The sequence below is a fragment of the Bos indicus x Bos taurus genome, chromosome 1 (genome assembly GCF_003369695.1).
Source record: "Bos indicus x Bos taurus breed Angus x Brahman F1 hybrid chromosome 1, Bos_hybrid_MaternalHap_v2.0, whole genome shotgun sequence".
In the NCBI taxonomy this organism is placed as follows: domain Eukaryota; kingdom Metazoa; phylum Chordata; class Mammalia; order Artiodactyla; family Bovidae; genus Bos; species Bos indicus x Bos taurus.
The window spans coordinates 65,147,986-65,169,340 of NC_040076.1; the positions used below are offsets into that span (position 1 = coordinate 65,147,986).

The 21,355-nt window shown below is 35.8% G+C and overlaps 1 protein-coding gene across 1 annotated transcript in view; it reads right to left on the bottom strand.

Annotated features, from left to right (window-relative positions):
• Window positions 1-1,877: 1,877 nt before the first annotated feature.
• Window positions 1,878-21,355, bottom strand: part of RABL3 (RAB, member of RAS oncogene family like 3) — a 46,358-nt gene continuing 26,880 nt past the window's right edge. The window contains exons 3-8 of the mRNA XM_027530985.1: window positions 18,407-18,536; window positions 14,085-14,199; window positions 11,569-11,719; window positions 7,035-7,106; window positions 3,775-3,813; window positions 1,878-3,176 (exon numbers count right to left, since the gene is read on the bottom strand). Coding sequence (XP_027386786.1) covers window positions 3,111-3,176; window positions 3,775-3,813; window positions 7,035-7,106; window positions 11,569-11,719; window positions 14,085-14,199; window positions 18,407-18,536 — 573 coding nt within the window. The 3' untranslated portion in view covers window positions 1,878-3,110. The remainder of the gene's footprint in view (window positions 3,177-3,774; window positions 3,814-7,034; window positions 7,107-11,568; window positions 11,720-14,084; window positions 14,200-18,406; window positions 18,537-21,355) is intronic.

Sequence of the window (21,355 nt, forward strand, 5' to 3'; positions counted from 1 at the left end):
TATGAATTTTTTTTAAAAGGCTGGATTCTGAACTACCTGCATTAAAATCACCTAGTTTGCCTGTTAAAAATACAGAATCCCGGCCTATGTCATATAATAGGGTTGGCCAAAAAGTTCATTCTGTTTTTTCCATAGACTTGCGTGAAGGGGGCAGAAGAAATTTCAGAGTCTTTGCATTTTAAATAAACACTTCAGAGCCCTTTCATGCATTTTTGAGTTTGAAAGTCATTTCTTTGAGTTCTTAAATGAAGGTGCTAACTGTAACTCAAAGTTGGATCTCTTTCTTACTCTATGGAGCAGCCCCGGCAGGCTCCAATTCCCAATTCTGCATCAGGCCAACATACTGGGGAATATGTGAGGTTCAGGGTTCTCCCAGGACTAGGCTTCCTACAACCCTTCCTCTCCTACCACAGTAATTTAACTCAGTTTTGGGATTAGGGAGAAATGAATTTTTTATTTCCTTCTCCTCCTTTCCCCAAAGGGTATCCTCCTTTGAATTTTAATAGATATTAAATCAATGCAGACATCCTGTTAGACCTTCAAAGTTCTTAAAACAGTTGCTACCTGTGCTTTAAACCAGCATTTAGATATCCATACAAGGCCCTACCTGGGCTGGGTGCTAAAGCACACACTATTGAAATGAAGATTCAAAACCTCTGATCATAGAGGCGGGTTAGGAGCTCTTTACCTCAGTCTGATGGCCCAGCCCAGCACATCAGTTCTATTAAGTCCATTTTCAGAATGGACAGAAAAACAGCAGTGTCAAAGCACCTGGATTATATCAAAGATGCCTCAAGTGCAGGGACTTCTGAGAACCTGAATAAAGCTGATATGGATCAACCCCTTTGGGAGCAGCTCTTTCCTTAGAGCACTAAAGTGGAAAGACCAACCCATATCCTTAGCTGGGTTGCAAATCAAGCAACCTGAGGGACAGATGAGTGGACAAATATTTTCATATCTAGTTGCCTCCACAGTGAGTAAGAACACTGGCTAGACATCTGAATCACAACAGGGGAAAACAAAAAACTTTCTCTATTGCTAGCAATTTGTTCCATCAAGAAAGCAAGAAAACTGAAGATTTAATTAACACTTCTAAGGAAGTATTTGGTATTTACACTTGTTTATTACCTAAAAGCAATTTTTATGACCAGGTCTCAGGAAGTCTTGGCAAAAATTATGCTTCAAAAGATTCTTTTAGAAGAACTCTGGCTAATAACATTCATTTTGGCAAACAACCTTATTTTGCTGCTACTAATACTACAACAAACTTACTGTAGACTATTAAAAATTATTTTTCCTTAGAAAACTATAATTCAGGAGTCAAGCCTGAGAGCAAGAAGAAATGGAGTGGAGTACTGTTAATTTTTCAAAGTTGATCCTGAAGCCATCAAGGGATGGGTTATTTTTCAATAAGGGAGAAAATACAGAAATTGGAATAGATCTTTTTCTTAATTAAGGGAAAGAAAGAGGAAGAAAGGGCTATTGATTTGTTTTTTAAAAAAGGAACACAGAGAACTTCAGTTGGTCTCGGTCCTTGTGTATGCACTTGGTTTCCACTTCCTAACTGCACAGCCTCTGTCACAATACGCTTGTGCCCGATTCCACGTGCAGATCCTGATTTACATAGCTCTCCTCTACGTTGAAAAAGAAATCAGGGCTAACTCTTGTGGGGGAGGATGTGCAAAAAGACTGGGGAATATTCTAGCTGATGAAAAGTGCTTTAAAATCCTTTCTCAAATCCCCAAAACTGCCTTACTAAAAGCACTAACATTGTGATTTTGATATCCATTTTCAGCATACCTTGACTTCCAGAGTACCGAACAGAAAGAGAATTTAGTGTTTTTTTCCCCTAGTTTTGAAATGAGAAGCTGAAACTGTGTATTTACTATTATTATACTTTAATATGGAGCAAAATCAGGAGTGTGGAGTCTTACAGCAAAGCTAGAAAGAGAATATGTGTGAAAAGGTGTTGTTGAATAAGGCAGCAAATTACAGTTTCTGTAAAACAGGTTTATATATTAATAAAGAACTGGGGCAAAGGGAATTATACAAGCAAAAAAGATGGGTAAAAAAAGTAACGATGAACAGTTATGCATATACACACACACACACCACCCCAAAAAACTTTAGATTATGAAATCCAAGAATCCTAGTCCATAATTCATGTAAATGTGTTGCTGTGGAACTTATTTTTACTTCTCTCCATAAATGCATTGTTAACACAAAGAATAATATTCATAGTTTATGGACTGTAGTTAAGGGACATTTTAGGAGTTGACTTTTCCTTCAAAAATAAAAATAAAAACTGAAGAGGGTATAAATCCCTCTTCCTGCCCTTGTGCAGGTCTTAGAGTTCACCTTGCCTATTTTCAAACAGAAAACAGTAATAGGGTGCAGAGCTGGAACCTAAGGAGTGAAGGGTTTAGTGAGCTGTCAATTTCTTGCAGAATTCTTCTTTACTGGTACTGCTGTTCTCTATGTATTATTAATCTATTTATATTTAACTCCAGCTATTAGTCTGCCTCTTCCAGCCACTGAGCCATTTGCAAAGGAGAAGAGAGAGAGACAATTGCTATTATTAGGCATCCTTGTGTGTGTGATGAAGGTGGAGACAATTAAATAACACCATTTTGCTTCTTTGAAAATGACAGAGATTGTTTGGGGTGGACAACTCAGGCTGGTTAACATAACCTTTCCCCTCAGAAGGTAAAACAATGGAGATACATTTCTGAAGTACTTAATTAAGCCTTCAGCAATGAGTGTGGGAAAATTACAGACCCATAAAAATCCTCCAGTTCTAGGCAAGAGTAAATTTTCTCTGCAGCATTCTGTCACTGCTCATTTACTGCATCATTTTGACATCTCATATTTCCACAAGGTTTTTATATAATCTATAAACAGGGACAGAAAGGTGAAAAATAGAATGAGGACCAAGTCTGGAGCTCCCACGCTGTTACTTCCTTTCAGTTTTCCACTAAAGGGTGAGGCTGAAAGGTGGCATTTTAAAGATGATTTCATTAAAAGGCTGAGACATTAATAATCGACACAGCAAGAAGAAAGCTGTGAAAAACTGCCACCGCTTGCTCACTCTTCCAAAGGATGAGTGTAATTCAGTCATAATGTAAGCTCTTTAATGTTCCTCCCCCAAACCTTTTTCGATCAGGAAAGCCTGGAATCTGTAGGCAAGAAAGATAATCATGTTAGGACTCAAAATAGGCAGAGTTCAAATGCTAACAGCCTTTAAAATGTTTTCCTTATTTTTTGTTTCTGTATGTTATGCTGTTGTTCTTTAAAGAAATATCTTTTTGAGGTTTTACTCAGAAAACCACAGCAGATTAAATAATAAAAATAAATTCTACTAAAATGAAAAACATTTGCCGAGTAATTGGTGATAGTGTCATCTAAATCAGACAGGATGAAGGTGAAACTCACAATATTCACCTGCTGGACTTTCATATGAATTATCTGCATTGTGATAGACTATGGATATGTACCTTTGCAGTCCCAAGCAAATTGTTTCCTATTATTTTATAATGTAACTTTATCTCTGGATTTTTCTTGTTTCTAAGACCCTTATTTTCCGTTGATCTGAGTTTTTCTTCTGTATTTAAGAAGACAGAAGAAAGTCATTTGGTTGGGCCTGCAAAGTACTCCCCCGTCACCCCAACTTCTTAAAAAAAAAACCTCAAAAAGGAATTTGGAAGTTAATTTCAGATCAATCAAACCTTTCCACAAATTAAAGAAATCATTTTATCAAAAAAGATAGATACAGACCTGATTACCATCTCTTAAAAAGTATCTCTTCTCTATGACCTGTTAGAAACAAAGATATTAAGGGCTTAGCATGTATACCTTGAAAAAGCAGTAAGTGCACTGACCACTGATGGCACTAAAAGGTGTACACCCAAGAGTCGTTTCAGTAGCAACAGACATCTACTACACTGAGTTAAACCTGGTGCTGATGGGATCAGGACTGTGGAAGTATTTTTATAAAAGCCTGTCTCTAGTTCCAAAAAGCGTTAACGATAAGTCAAAAAATAAATGAACAAACAAAAATGACTAAATAACGAGAGAAAATGACCTTTGATCCCATGCAGTTCCCAGTGTAAATCTGGAAATTTGGCTGCAAATTTGGTTCAAAACTCTGTTGCAGTCAGCCCCAAAAGGTACCAGACCGAATCCATAAGATAATTCACTCTGCTGTATTGCAGAAACCAACACAAGAGTCTAAAAGCAATATCCTCCAATTAAAAAAAAAAAAAAAAAAGCAAAGCATTTTTGCTACTGCAATAGCACAACTATTCTTTAAAGAGGTCTCTGTCTGTATAACATAGTCAACTGCCATATCCCTCCAGTAACCACAGTTGTAAATTCTGTAGGTCCTTAATGGTGACAGATGACACAATATCAAAATCGGTCAATTAACTTCTTATAGACTTAATTTGCACCCTTAATTCAGCAGTTTCAGAACTGTTTTTATTTGGTCAGTGGGAGAAATAAGGCAAAATCCATCACTATTACTGAAAAGAAGTCTTCAAAACATACACCTTAATATAATGAATTTAAGAGTACCACATGTCTACATGATGAACACTTGAGAAACTGCAATGTCAACAGAGGCAGTATTATTTTCTTTACACAGAGCTGTTGTGATTAAGAAAAGTTCAGCAGATTAGAATACAGATTATTTGGAGATTAAGAGATTAGAGTCTAGAATTATGAAGCTAGGAATTTCTTCTGAATAAAGCAGAGTATCTTCTTCCAGGCCTGTACCAGCTTGTTCCCACTGGCCTGACAGTCATCTCACCTGGATTCTTTTTATCTTCAAGACTATGGCTCAGTTACTTTTAGCCACAAGAGACTCAGGGTAAGGTTGCATTCACTGGCCTCAAAGGCAGAAAAGCTGGTTCGTGATTAGTATACATCTAAAATACTTGACCCCACAAAAACTATGACAGAACTGATTCTCTTTCTTCTCTCCAGGGTAGGACAGGAAACTTCTATTACTGTAGAGTGGAGAGGAGTTACTATTAGTGAAGGGAGTGTGGAAGAGGATTAGATACCCTCTTGGAAAAGAAATCCTGTGAATTCTGGAAGATAAGATGCAGGTCCCTTGCTTTCAGGCAACCACTGCAATCTGGAGGTCTGGCCAACCTCTTAATCCACCTACCTTTTGTTGTGATTTAAGAAACCAAAAGAGGAGTTACTTTTCCCTTTTGCTCATAATTCCCTGCCCTCAACTTGTGTTATTATTCTATCAAATCTTGCTCTCCTCTTAAAACCAACCAAATTCCCTCTAATATCTTTCTTTTAAGTAAAGCTTTGCCTGACAACTTGAATCACACTGGCCTATAATCCATTGTTTCTCTGGGATATAACTTATCACATTTTATTTTTTTAATTTTAAAATTAATAAATGATTTAAGTGACTTCCCTGGAGGCTCAGAGGTTAAGACTCTGTGCTTCCACTGCAGGGGGCATGGGTTCGATCCCTGGTGGGGGAACTAAGATCCCACATTCCATGAGGTATGGCCAGAAAGTAGGAAAAAAATTTTTTTAAGTAAAAAATAAAATTATTAAATTATTTAAATTTAAGACAATATATTGTGGGATCTTTCCATGTCAGATACAGATCTATTAATATAAGATGTTGTTCCTAGGGGACACAGATGGTATATGTTGGTCACTCAGTTGTGTCTGACTCTTGATTCCATGGACTCTAGCCTACCAGGCTCCTTTGTCCACAGAATTCTCTAGGCAAGAATACTGGAGCGGGTAGCCATTCCCTTCTCCAGGGGTTCTTCCCAACCCAGGGATTGGGCCTGGGTCTCCCGCATTGGCAGGTGGATTCTTTACTGTCTGAGTCACCAAGGTGGTCATGGATCTAAACCAAACAGGAGCTCATATGTTTTAACTGTGAAAGCAATGTGGAAAGAAAATTTGGTTCCTTGCAGTGCTTCCTACCATTTTTTCTCAGTCACGGCACATTTAGAGAATACTAATATTTGTGTGTGACATGGGGTAAATGGTAGAGCCAGCCCAGGGGCCTTGGCTGCTCTGAGAACTGAGGGGATCACCATCTCAGTACACCTGTACCTTTTCTGCCACACACCAGTTGGGAGTTTATGCAATGAAGCAAAAATTTCCCAGTGGTCTAATTTTAAACAGGGACGGGCTGTGGGGCCTATCTTATGTTGACCTATTAGACAAAAGAGCCAAATATTTAGATCTCTAAATAGCTAAAAGAAAAATGACTCATAAGACAGAGCTATGAGGAGGGAAATTTTTTTCTTGGGAGATTTACTTATAAAAGGAAATATAATACAGAAATTAATCTTTATTCAATAATAATACAGGAATACATCCTATTTCACTTTACTGCACAATGTCAACATTGGGTGAACAATTTAACTTGGTCAATATTATACACAATGCAGACATATGGCCTTGTAAAGGAAAGACAAACAGTCCTCTAATTTTACCAGTATGCTGAATCATTCTACATTTTCGTTCCAGTTCAGGACAATAAGATGATGCTGGTAAGAGTCAATAACTGGAATGCAAAGGTTTCTGATAGGGAAAAGTAGGGAATCAAGAAGATGACAGAGCCTTAAAAGTAATAGTAACATTTATGTGGGAGAATATTAGTAGCTGGGTGAGCAAAATGACTCAGGACTTTAAGCAGAATCTCCTCAGTTTAGTGCATTTTATGGGGGCTTGAGGGTAGTGCATGAGTACAAAAAGAGCTAGGAAATATGGAAACATAAATTGTTTTAAGGAGGGAATTAGGTATCTTAAAAAAAAACTATTTGAATCTCGTAGGTTTCATCCTTCACTTAGAGAACACTGGTGATAGAATAAACACGTCAGCAGGTCTTGAGCAATTATACAAACAGATAAGAGAGATCAAAACAAGTATTATTCAAGCTGTGAAGTTCAGGATGAAGGAATAAAAAGACAAAGCATTCTGCAAAGAATTTAAACTCTCATGGTACATAAATTAAGTTTAAAAATAACTTAATTGAAGCCATTACCTTATCAAAAAACCTACTGAGCTTGACAGCATTGGAAGAACCTGCAGCTAAATACCGTGGATTTGTGCAATCCTAGGAGATAAAACGTAAGATCCACAATTAAACGTTAGGAAACATAAGCTTTTTGTTAGTCATTACTATTCCTCTTGCACATTTCTATAATAAAATATTAGCCATCATACTCTCAAGTAATTTTTCAAATTATGATACACAGAACAAAAAGGAAAGTGCTAAAGGAAGATAAGGCCACTTACTCTTTGTTATTTAGGCAATTTTAGAGGACACTGAACCAATGTATTCATCATCAAATAACTTCATAAAGGAAGACAGGATTGGTAATGTCTTACTAACAACAAAACCAAGATACTACTTACGTGACTTACCTATATTTACCTTGAAAAGCAGAAACAGAGCTATCAAAAATAAATAACACTTCACTATTTAATACAAGTTATTTACCAGTACTCAACTAACTTAAGTACTGTGAAGATCTTAGGAAAAGTAGGAAGCATGAAAATTAGGAGTAAAGGAGTAACAGTTGCGAGGGGTTTCTCACTCACTCAATGCAAGGCACTACATCCTTGGTGGGCCATAAAGATAATCATAAACAATAGATATACTTGTGATAATAATAAACAACAGATAATAAGTTTATTTTAAAATATCATTATTATTTTTAATAGTAATTAAATAAGAAACAACAGATATTACTAGAATAAAAAGAGGAGAAAATGGGGCTCTGAAAAGATAAAATAATCTGAAATAGTATAATGATAGTACATTGCAATGATTAGTAAAGACCTTAAATGGTTCACTATCCTTTTTCTGGAAATCCAATGTTGAATTGCTTTCACTTGTCAGTACTGACTTGCCACCTCAATAGACTGACTACTTCGATTTTTACCTCAAATGCCACTTAAGACCCAACCATGGGGATATGATACAGGCTTCTTTGCAAGGACAGTATTTAATTTTTCGGTTATAAATCATCTGTGTTCCTTGGGACCTAATTATTGTTGGATTTATTCTGACTGTAATTTATTCTGATAAATAACCACATGATTCCTTTCCAATATATTTTATAACAATCATCTATTTTACCAATATACAACATTTAAAGGCTCACATTTTAAATTTTGGCTAGAAGCTAAAATACATTTTCCAAAACCACAAAAGAAAAAAGAGACTACAATAACTTTTCAAAGATTGTAGAGTAAAAGAAAAATCAGAAGTCTTGGAAGCTAGCAGGCTCTGAACCTGAGTATCTATCTCAATATCTCTAGATTGTGTGACATTGGTTAGGTTACAAAACCTTTAAAGTTAAGCTTACCAATCTGTGAAATGGGGATAGCAATACTCATCTTGTAGGATTTTTGTGAAAATTAAAGGAGATAATGCATGTCCAGGACTTCCCTGGTGGCTCAGATGGTAAAGCGTCTGCCTACAATGCGAGAGACCCAGGTTTGACCCCTGGGTTAGGAAGATCCTCTGGAGAAGGAAATGGCAACCCACTCCACTACTCTTGCCTGGAAAATCCCATGGACGGAGGAGCGTGGTAGGCTATAGTCTATGGGGTCGCAAAGAGTTGGACACGACTGAGCAACTTCACTTTCTTTCACTTTCTTATTGCATGTCCAGCACATAGCAGGTACTGAAATATTAGTTTCCTTCTTTCTTCATCCCAAGAAAATGCCATCAGATTGAATTTTTAGACACAAAAGCACTTAACATAATAAAAGGTAATTCTATATACGGATTAAATAGACTGAAATATTGTGTAATCCGTTGTATTTGAAATAATGTTTGAACATTTATATAGTAGCTGGGGCATATAAAAGACAAACCTTAAGTAGATATGTTTTACAAAATGGATATTGATTACATAATCATCAGACTGTTAAGACTTCAGAGATGATACCACATAGAGCTAAAGTACTAAATACAAAAACTAAATCAAATATCAAGCAAAAAACAAAACCCCTCCAAAACTTAATTCAACAATTTCAAGGTGACCAGATTAGAGAAATCCTATAATTTTAGGATGAGAATTTTAGATCTCAAAGAACTATAAACTATCTGCTACTGATCATGACTGAGGTCAAAGCCTGAAAACTAATAGCTCTAAATCCTTCCCTAAGCTTGAGAAAGAAATCTTAACTAGGGAAGATGCTTCAGAATGATCACTTTGAAGTAAACACGGAACAGAGAAAAATTTGTGCTAGACATGATAAGCCTGGTGGTGATTTAGTTGCTAAGTCGTGTCCAACTCTTGCAACCATGGACTGTATCCTGCCAGGCTCCTCTGTCCATGGGATTCTCTAGGCAAGAATACTGGAGTGGGTTGCCATTTCCTTCTCTAGGGGATCTTCCCAACCCAGGAATCAAACCTCGGTCTCCTGCATTGCAGGCAGATTCTTTTCCGACTGAGCTATGAGGGAAGCCCACAACAAGCCTGCTGCTGCTGCTGCTGCTAAGTTGCTTCAGTCGTGTCCAACTCTGTGTGACCCCATAGACGGCAGCCCACCAGGCTCCCCCGTCCCTGGGATTCTCTGAAGCCTAGCAGGATTTAAAACAATAAGTAATCGCCTGCCTGCTTATAATTTAAACAATTTGCCTTTTCTCCCCCAAACACAAGATAGCTTTGATTCTATCTTTGAGGTATACAATTATGTTAATTCTTACTGTTTAATAATGTTAAGTAAATTCATATAGGAACCAAAGATGTTAGCATTAATACTGTTAAATCAGTTTTTACTTGAGACTTTATATATACTTGCTGAGTCTTTTTGACTACTATCTCTTTTTGAAAAGCTTATCTAATTTTCCTCCTCATTTTTTTCTTCTCTGCATCCTCAAGACCCTCTTGTTTCTTCTGCGCTCTTGAAAGTGTACACTGATCGAAGGCTTTAAGTACATTGTATGTGAACACTGTGGAGGCCACGTGTGCCGAAGTACCACTGTTTGAGTACCTTTACATCTTGTTAACAATTAAAGATGGCCCTGCCTTTGCACGTACAATAGGAAAAGCACATAGCTAGGTGATTGTCATAGAAACTCACAGGTACAGAAACAGACACATTCTAAAATACATTAAAAGTAATTGTTGGAACAAATTAAGCATATTCAATGGCAAATTTCTCTTTGGAAACCATATTCAAAAAAAGTAACCTCAGTGCTTCTTCAAGAAGGACATTATATATTCTATGTAATAGGAATTCTCTGGACTATGATGGTCCAGTCCTCACTACCTGGGACATAATGCTGGCAGCTGAGGAAAAAAAGGGACCTCCACTGCAAAGCAGATTATAAAAAAACAACAACAGCGGAATGTCAGGCAGAAGCTACTCACTTATGGGGGTAGAGGTGGGGTTGAACCTAGCAGCATTCACCAATGTTGAATCACAGAAAAGGGCTCAGAATAACCTGAGTCGTTTGTTAAAATTACAGAATCCAGGTCCTTCTGTCACACGTTATGAATAAAAAGCTCCAGTTGTAGGGCACTTTTTCAAAAATATTTTCAAATACTGTTGGTAATATGAATATGAAGTTAGGTTTGGGTACTTGGTGATCTAGATGATTTCTAACAATTCTTTCAGATCCAAGATTCTAAATGTTAGTTGAAGGATAATTAAGTGGAAAATAGGTTTAATTGTAGAGCACAGGCTCTGGAGTTAGAGCACCTGGTTCCACCTGGGTAACCTTGGTTTAGCTACTCCTCTCTGCTTCTAGTCTTCATTTTAAAAATGGAGGTATTTATAGTACCTATCTTCTAGGATTGATGTGACGACGATGCATGTGAGACAATGTACATAAAGTACTAAAACAGTGTGCTTGGCACTAATAAGTGCTTAATAAACGTGAGCCCTTAGTTGTATAAAACCAGCACCACCATGGCTGAAATACCAGTACACTGATATGTTGTAGAAATCCTACTTGTGAACAATGACATATAAACCATGACTGAAACTGCTGGCCAGGATCATTCCCTCAGCAACACTAACTGGCTTATATGAGAACTTTCCTAGCCTTTTTAAAGTCTAGTTTTAATTGAGCTAAATATCTCAAGAAGGGGCTCAATGGTATATATATAAATATACATAAACTAATGGTTATGAAGCACTCCTAGTTTACAGTTTGCAATTTTCTCATTTATATGTCTGTTTCCCTTTAAGGTAAACTCTCTAGTTTAAGAAGCTAAGAGGCTTTTCTAAAGCAAGAATAAACAACGCACAGTATCAGTGACCACGCTTTGTCTTCTTAATTATTTTGATTTTGGTGTGATTTTTTAAGATATTTTCAAGAAAAAGCCTGTGACTTACATTAGAACAAAGTCTGAACATTGCAACAGATCAGCACACAAGGAGGCTGTGCCCATCTCATAATCTGTATGGCTCCAGTCTTCACTACTGTTTGGACTAAAACCCAAACGCCTGATTCAAATATAAAGCTTCTTCTCTGAGTATGTAATTTGTGAAATCTTTGATTTTGCCTTTTCCTGATAATAAAACAAGCATGCATTAGTGAAAATACACACCAAATTGATCTCTTCTGCATTGAAATCCTCAGCCAGGAAAGCAGTCCTAGTTAAAACTTCATGACGCTTGTTTTCATGAATCTGATCCAGTTTAGTCCCTATGACCAACAGTGGGATTTGGTTATCAGCAAACTGTTCCCGGTCATAATCCCTGTGATAAATAATAATGAAGAGGTGAACAGAATTTATATTTTCTGATGTAGATGTGTAATATTTAAATGTAACTAGCTTATACTATTTTACATATACTTCACTAACTCTTGCTCACCCATCACCTGAAAACCTACTTTTCTCCCAATTTCTTACACATGCCTCTTCATTTTTCAATCAGTCTTCACCATCCTTCAAGTTCCAACTATTAATTCAACTACTCAAAATTTGTCCCTGGGTCTTTAAGGACTACTTGAATAAACTGAGAGCCCACCAGGTATATGAAAATAGGTTGACTGACTTCTAAAAAGTCTTCTCTGTCTTCTAAGGCTAATAGCTGAGGAATTTTTCTGAGGAGATATACAGAGTGGATTCAAGCCTCAGTGGACAGAAAATCCAGGAACCTAGCACACAGTCAAGCCTTTTGGCAGAGGGGAATGCCAAGCTTCTGGGTACCTTCTGGAGTACACATAAGCTTTACATCCACCATACTTATTTCTGTCTGTGAATAGCAAAGAAAAATAGATCATATCAGGAAAATAAGAAATAGAAATGCTGAGGCCAGAATAAATCAACCATAGCTGATGCTATCCTGGGGAAAGATGGATTCAACCAATGGAAAGGGAAAGAAACAGGAAACAGCTTAAATGTGAAATGAATAGTAAAAGTAAAGAATTAAGCAACAAATAGTTGTCTGTCCTGACATGAGAGCCATGGAGTCACAGGACAGGCAGTAAGAATCACTTGGGGTCGGTGGCCTTGGGTCACTCTATTACTGAAAGGAACATAGAGCTCAATATTATTCAGTTAATATAAATTCTACTCACGTATGAAAAATAAAACAGATTTGGATTTCTGACATATTATAAGCTCAGTTTATAACAGTCAGCAAAATCTGGTTGCAACACCTTATGTTAGTAAATCAACATTGCATAACCCAACCAATACAAACCAGGTGAGCACAGCTTTTTCCTTCTTTTGGTATTACTTTTCTTTCTCTTTAAATAATCTAAATCTTGTGTGTATGTGTGTGCAAAATTACCAAATCATTTTGCCCTTCACGATAACCTTACAGAGCCTCAATTACTGTTCAGCCTTGGAGCACAATTGTTTTGAACTATTTTACCTCCCATTTCATAAAAATATTATCATTCTAATTACTGCATCAAAACCAATAACAGTTTGAGTTCAAGGCTTTTGTTTCTTCTTACCAACATCAATGCTGACTTAAGAGACATGGTCCAAAACTGAAAATTGCTTTATTAGAGAATAAAGTTCTTTAAAAAAAAAGTGCATGTTTATTTATTGGGTTGTACCAAGTCTTAGTTGCAGTGTGCGAATTCTTATTTGAGGCATGTGGGATCTAGTTCCCTGACCAGGGATTGAACCTTGGGTTCCCTGCATTGGGAGTGTGGTGTCTTAGCTACTAGACTGACAGGGAAGTCCCAAGAATAAAGCTTTGAAAGTGTCTTCCTTTAGGACTTTTCTGCCCCATACTCTAACTTTGGCTTACATACAAATTTTTGTATGTATTTTAACAAACATCATCTTTGACACATATATTTCTGTCACTTGCAGTCTTTCATAATCCCTTGCAAGTTAACACACATATGTTTATTGTATATATGTAACATAACATATATGTTACATGAAATATATATATAAATATATACACACACAATCTGTTCTCTCATTTCTTTTTTTAGCTTTCCTTTTCGCTCATTTTCTTTCATTAAATCTTATATCCAATTTGAAATTTGGTAATGAAATCCTTTTTTTCTTTTTAAATCATTAGGTAAAAAACAAATCAGGAATTTTATCATGAATGGATAAGGCTGATAACACCTTAACATCAAAAGAGACAGATAACCAGGTTTTCGTATTATACGTACAATACCACTTTGGTAAAAACAAAAAACCTTGCATCTTTCAGACTACTGTATTTATCTACCATTTTGGAGAAGATAAGAATTCAGAAAAACAAATAATTTGGAACGAGACACTCAGATACAAAAGTCATCCTCAACTAAACCCTCACAACGTTATAACTAATTCAAAGTGAATCACAGATCTAGAAGGAAACCAAAAACTATAAAACTTCTAAAAGAAACACAGATTAGGCAAACAGTTGTTATACATGATTCTCAAAACACAATACATAAAGGAAAAAAAACAGAGAAACCAGACTTCATCAAAATGAAAAATTACTGTTTTGTGACAGATACTGCTAAGAGAATGAAAAGACAAACTACAGACTGGGAGAAAATATTTGCAAATCAAACATCTTACAAAACGGTTATTTTGGAAGGTACATTCTTGTGACTGCTATAGCATTTCAAACCAATTGTGAAGTAATTTGGACTTACCCATTTGTTACCAAGACTCCAGTTGGCACCAAATCCCTATTTAGAGCTTCCAATGACCAACGGTACAAGTTTTGGGATGACTTCTTATTTGTTAAGTCATGCACTAAAATAATGCCTAAAATAATCAGAGAAAATAGTGTCAATATTTTAACATTTCCTCTTCATTTTGCAAGTGACAAAGCATTAGATTCCTTAATGAATGCATTCTGGTATGACTAACAAACTCAGACATGATTATTTAAAAATTTCCTCTGTAAGTTCTTGCAAATAATTAACTAAATTTTTTTCTTTGTCAGTTATATAACTAAAAAAAAATTCTACAAGGGCTGACAAAAATTTCATTAAGCTTTTAGAATGTCTTTTTTCCCTTCATTAAACACTTAATGAGTGCCTACTCTGCCTGGTCCTAATTATACAACTACTTCATCAATGAAAAGAATCAAAACTACTTTAAGTATATAGGAAATTATATTCATTCAAAAAGATTATTTTTCTACACTATGCATCTGTCATAGACATCATACATACACCTATTATTTACACTTATTAAAATATTTAATAATAAAAATTTATTTAAACGGTATTGATTTAATTTGATACAAATTCCTATTCTTTAGCTGACAAGATGTTTTCTTGTAGGTTACCTGGACCTAATCAACTTAAAAGTCTAATCATTTAGTTCTTTGAATTAATGCCTAGCTATGTAAGCTTGCTCAATCTGTAAGAGATTTCGTTAAAACACAGCAAAAGAAATATGCCATAAGGAGATAGGAAAAGACAGTTAAGAAGTATGAATAGTAGAAAATAGATGGACTTTCTAGAGATTGAGCAAAACTGTAAAATATAATGAGGTTGAGAAGTACAATTAAATAGAATCAGCTAAGATCCTAGACAGAAAGGCAAAGCAGGTAATTATGATACAATATATACAATAGAGGAAATGTTTTAATGCCTAGAGAAATTTAGAGTATCATTTTGTGGTCAAGAGACTATATGTTTTTAAACAAACCCCAACTCTTTCCTATATTACCCAGATTCTACTGTGAAGAAAGAATGTGAAACTGACGATTCTCCCATCTTCAAGATGTAAGATATATAGATATGAAAAAAGAAGGGCATGAGAGTTAGAATGATTTGGCTCCTCTAGGTTTTATAGACACTACAACTAAGGTGCTTGTGCAAGTGATAGCTGACTAGTTCCAGGTGGCTCAAGTTAAATCTGCATTTCTCCTGGCATCTAGAACAAACAGAGATCTGACACTGGCTCCCCGGTCCAACTGCATTCACTCTACCTTCTCAATGAGGGGCTTCAATACGCATTAAGGAAACAAGGGTAGACTGAAAAAGGAATAAAGAGCTACTATCAAAAATTATAGCTAATATTTATTCAGTATTTATGTACTACATATTGTGCTTTCCGTGTGTCATCTAATTTGATTTTCAGAACAGTTCTATGAAATAAGAATTATTATCTTTATTTTATACATGTGGAAACAGGCTCAGAGAGGTTGGTAAGTGGGGCAGCCAGGATTTGAAATCAAGTAATCTGACAGTAAAAGACTGGAGGAAAGCAGAATAAAGTCACTTTAGGGCAAAGGAATGGCAGATACTTTCTCCTCTCCTTATTTCCTAGGTATAAATACAAACATATGAGTGGGTTTGGCTGAGACAGTGAAAAAATTACAAAGGCCTAAATGAGTTATTAGATGTTTTGAGGATCTCTATTTATGGCTTTTGAGCTTTTAAGGGCACTAAGCACCCTTTTCCTTATGTTCCTTCTTTCATTTGGGCTGAGAGTCCATGCTTTGTAGACTATGAACTAGAAGGGACACAGTGAGGCCCAAAGGAAAGAAGTCAGGGTGACAGCTGATCAGAATAGGTGCTAAATCTTTAAAAACTGAAAGCGAGAGACACTTTACAGGTCTCCTTTAGGGATTATCAGCCTCAGTCATCACAGTGGGAAGAGGCAGGATACTGAGGGAAGAAAGTTATTGCTAAGAACAGATTGTATATTTGAACGGAATGATCCTTATGCTCTGTTTCTTAGAAAACTAAGGATGGTAGATTGAGTAAAGAACCTTGAATGCCTCTAATAAGAGAAATGTTCCAGAGGCAGGCTCAAAGAACTCAGAAACTGATCTTTCTCTTTTTTTAAAAAATTAAAGTATCATTGATTTACAATACTGTGTTAGTTTCAAATGTACAGCAAAGTGATTCAGATATATTTATACACATATACATATATATATGAGATTCTTTTCCATTGTAGGGTTATTACAAGGTCTTGAATATAGTTTTCTGTGCTATACAGTAGGACCTTATTATCTATTTTATACATAGTATTTGTATCTGCTAATCCCAAACTCCTAATTTATCCCTCCCTACCTTTCTCTTTGGTAATCATAATTTTCTTTTCTGTGTCTGTGAATCCCTATTAAGATTGTTCTTAACAGGGGTTATTATTTTTTTATATTTTTTAATATAAATTTATTTATTTTAATTGAAGGCTAATTACTTTACAATATTGTATTGGTTTTGCCATACATCAACTTGACAGAAAAAACTGAAGTGTCCAAATCCTTCATAATAGAAACAAAGATTGCAGTTCTTGAGTATAGTTCATGGAAGAAGATGGAGGAAGATTGTGCTATTATATAAACTAATATTACCAATGATTACAATAAAAGTACTTTCTAGAATCACTTTCACTTTCTTTCACTTTCAATGGGTTAGCTCCAAAAGTAGCACTAAATTCTGAAAAAATAGGTATACATCAAGTAACAGGGATTATTTTTTAAGAAGCAGGACTGTATCTCAGTCTTACCTGTAAAACTAACACAGGGTGTATGAAATTACTTCAATAATATTCAAGGAAGACACAAATCACTAATGGATAGTAGGTATAAAAAAGATAACCAAATAAATATGGATGTAGATGGACTTCTTAAGTATTTACTAAGTTTACAACTCAGAATTCCATGAAGTTTCTAGGATTTGAACAGTCCTTAACTTTATTATTTATTTATAATTTTTATCCTAATTCTTTCTAAAAAAGATCAAACAGCAAAAGTGTCATTTATCCAAACTTCTCTTTGCCAAATCAGATTGATACCAATGTTGACAAGTCATTTGACCAACATAATAAATCAGGCCTCATTTCTTTCTCTCCTGCTCTTTAACATTAGTCACCTAACACTATACCAGTCTTAGCTGTTTTTTCACTTATATACATTATATTAATACATGATATTATCATGTACTTTATCATGTATTATGATATCATATATTAGTCACCATGTTTAACTATTTTGTTTCATTTATGAATATTTTGTTTCTTCAGTTAGATTGTGACACTTTCAGATAGAATTCTGAGTTAAATGCAAAACAGTTCTGATACAACTAACACAACTCATCCTGTATTCTATAGTATGTATCCAGTGACAAGAGCCTTCTCTACTTTTTATAGTATCTACAAAACCTTATGATATGGGAGATAAGATATTGAAAAAAGAATATAAGTAATGAAGATGGTACTGAATAATTACAATGCTTACCTATTATTGAATGAGATCTAAGTATAGTATAAATGAAGCCCAATTAATAACTAAGCATCTATCAGAAAGGAAGGGTAAGATGCTAAATCTGTTGGTATATCAATCAAAGAGAAGCTGAAATTATATTTCACAGTAAAAAAAAAAAAAGGTAAAAACTGAATTTAAAAAATATTAAAAAAAAAAAAACAACTAGAGGTAAATCATAGGTGCCAACAGTTTAGTTCCTTGACACACAGTAGGCACTCTATGAACTGCAATCATGTCCTATTACACACTTCTATCTGGAAGTCTGCTCCAGGTGTTTGTACATAACTGGATGAAATTTCTGCACCCCTGAAAACATCCTTAGGTAGCTTTTATAATTACATAGGCCTCTCTCTAAGGAGCAGATGAAAGAAATCTCAGTATCTCTGTGACATCTGGCTTAGACCATGAGACTCCTAATGGTACACACTCAGTTGACTAAAGCAACAGCAAGCACTCCCAGGGGACAGTGTTTTGAAAGTTCTATGTTTTATGTCGAGTACCAAGAATACAATTTTATGTCTCAATATTTAGTTTATGACAATAATGTAAACAGAGGCACTTAGACAAAGCAAATATCTAATGTTCTGAAATACATAGTCAGAATCTAGAAAACATAAACTGGAATGTGTTATGCAGATTTAAGAGCTGTGACTATACTATATCTTTCTTAAACTGAGTCCAGCATTCCACATCAGATGATCTGAGACCACTAAAATATGGTAAAAATAAAAAAAGCTTTACCATTTACAGAGTTGTAGAATACTGCTCTTGTGCTTTTCACACTGCTGGCACTGCCCACAGAGCCTCCAACATCCCATAATTCTATATAGTAGGTCTTCTCTTCTGGAGTTCCTTCTTTGTAGTCATGAACCTAACAAATCAATCCATCAGAATAATTATTATAGCCACTAAGAAAACTGGTAAGCCTCCTCATTCCAGCTTAAAGCACTGGGCCTTTCCATATCAGCAGCTTACCCTCTGACTCTGATTACCACCTCCCGTCTTTTCAGCTTCTCTCTACTACTCCAACTCTAAAAATAATTTCTGACCCCAAAGGTTCCTAAGGTTCATTGTTCCTAACATCTTCCAAAGTTCTCCCTTCCACTTCCAAATCTTCACTTCCTTCCTAACAAAGCAAAAGTTCCACTATTTGTCATTTTTGTCACTCCTTCCCCACCCCCCAACATAGTATTCACCAAACATTTCAACCTTGATTATATCCACCTTTTCCTGTATTCCATGTCTGCAACTGAATAGAATGTTCAGAAAAATATAAATTCAAGCTAACTGGATTCACTTCAAATTCCAGTCTACCTTTGAAGCTGTCCCTTAGTCAGTTCCATAGTCGATTTCTACTTTTCCTCTCCTAGATAGCTATTTCACACTTACTCCTCTTTTTCAAATTTCCAATAACTCTCTCCTATCCTCAAGCACAGCTAATAAGCTTGCTTCCCAAGACAGAAGCAAACAGAAAAGAATGTCTACAACCTGCTCTTCCCTTATCTATCTACTCTCTGCATCTGTACCCATATAATCTACTTTCCTTGCAGCTCTTATAGATAACTGATTGTGTCCCTAAGGCCAAATCCCCTTCTTAAGCATGAAATCCCATTTCTTCTTTCTTATCAAAGAGGTAGCTCTATCAATTCTCTTTTTCATCATCAAATTTTTCCTCTCTGTTGGTTAATTCCCACCATCAAACACTGCCATAATTTTTCCCATCTTAAAACTTGACCTCATGTCTTCCCTTAGCTACCATACCACTTCTCTATTCCTTTTTATAACAACAGCCCTCCAAAGAGTTGTCTCTTCTCAACTGTCTCTGGTTCTTTTCTTTACATTCTCTTTTGAACCCATTCCTTGTCATACCTTTTGTCTCAATCACCCCACGGAAATATTCCTTATCAAGGTCACTAATAGTCTCCATATTGCTAAATCCAATGATCAATGAACAGTTTTCATCTTACTCTACTGTCTGATAAAACTAATCACTCCTCTTTTAGTACTTTTTTCACTTAACTTAGAGGATATCATACTGTTCTGCTTTTCTTTCCACCTCACCATCTAATCCGTTTCTGTCTCTATTTGGGTTGTCCTCATCTCTCTACCTTCTAATTGTTAGAGTGTTCCAAGGTTTAGTTCTTGAGTCTCTATTAACACCTGCTTTTTTGACAATATCATCTAACCTTATGATTTAAAATGTCATAAATATGTCGATGAGCTTCCCTGGTGGCTCAAATGGTAAAGAATCTGTCTGCAATTTACATCCATGCTGGATCCATTCCACCTCAGACTTATCAGTCCATATCACCAGACTACAATTGGGATGTCTAAAAGGCACCTCAAATTTTACATATCTAAAAATAATATCTCAGTCTTCCTCCCAAACCCATTCTTCTCCCATTTTCTCTGCTTCAGTAAGAGGCAATTCTAGCCTTCTAGTTACTTGAAGGGCCAAAAACTTAAGATTGAATTCTTAACTTAAAACTTAACTCCTCTCACACTACATATCTGATTTGTCAGCAAATCCTGTTGCTTTTGTCTTAAAAATATACCCAAGACCCATTCATTTCTCACCATCTCTACTATTAATACCCTCAAAGCCTCTATCCATCTCTTTGCCTGTATTAAGGTAATCATCTAACTGCTTTCCCCACTAGAGCCTCAGTGACTCACTTTCCCACCACTCTCCATTTCTTCTGCATGTAGTGCTACGGTGATCATTTCAAAATGCAACTTAGATCATATTCCCCTTCAATTCAAAACTCTCCAATGACTTTTATTCAGAGTAAACTCTGAAATCTCTCGTGGTCTAGACTTTATAAGCATTTATTGCTTGTACCATATTATTACTCAGAAATGAAATCTGATATACTCCAACCTTATCTATTAGAATACAGACAAGAACTAGATTATAACATGATGGTTCAGGGGTGTACACCAGAGTCTTTCAAGAATTTGTCTGTTTTAGAAATATGCATGCCAACAAACGCAAAAAAAGAAACAAGTGGCACTGCATCAAGTAAAAGAGCTTCTATACAGCAAAGGAAACAAGCAACAAAGTGAAAAAGCATCCTATGGAATGGGATAAAATATTTGCAAATCATATATCTGATAAAGGGTTAATATCCAAAATATATAAAGAAATCATATAATTCAATAGCAAAAACACCCCCAAACAACCCAATTTAAAAACTGGGCAGAGTTTTTCAAAGAAGACAAATGGTCAACAAATACCTGAAAAGTTGCTCAATATCACTAATCAGAAGGGAAATGCAAATTAAAGGTATGAGACAGCACCTCCTACCTCTTAATATGGCTGTTACCAAAAAGACAAGAGATAACGAGTGTAGGCGAGGACGTGGAGAAAAGGGAACCCTTGTGCACTGTTGATGGCAAAGTAAACTGGTTCAGCCATTATGGAAACAGAATAAACGTCCCTCAAAAAGTTAAAAATAGAACTACCAAATAACCCAGCAGTTCCACTCCTGGGTATATATCCAAAGGAAATGAAAACAGGATGCTAAAGAGATTATCTGCACTCTCACGTTCTACTGCACAACAGCCAAGACACGGCAACAATTCAAGTGTCTGTTAATGGATGATGAATGAACAGAGAAGATAGGATATAAAACTGTGGGAAGGGAATATTCTTCCATTATTCAGCCACGAGAAAAAAGGAAATCCTGC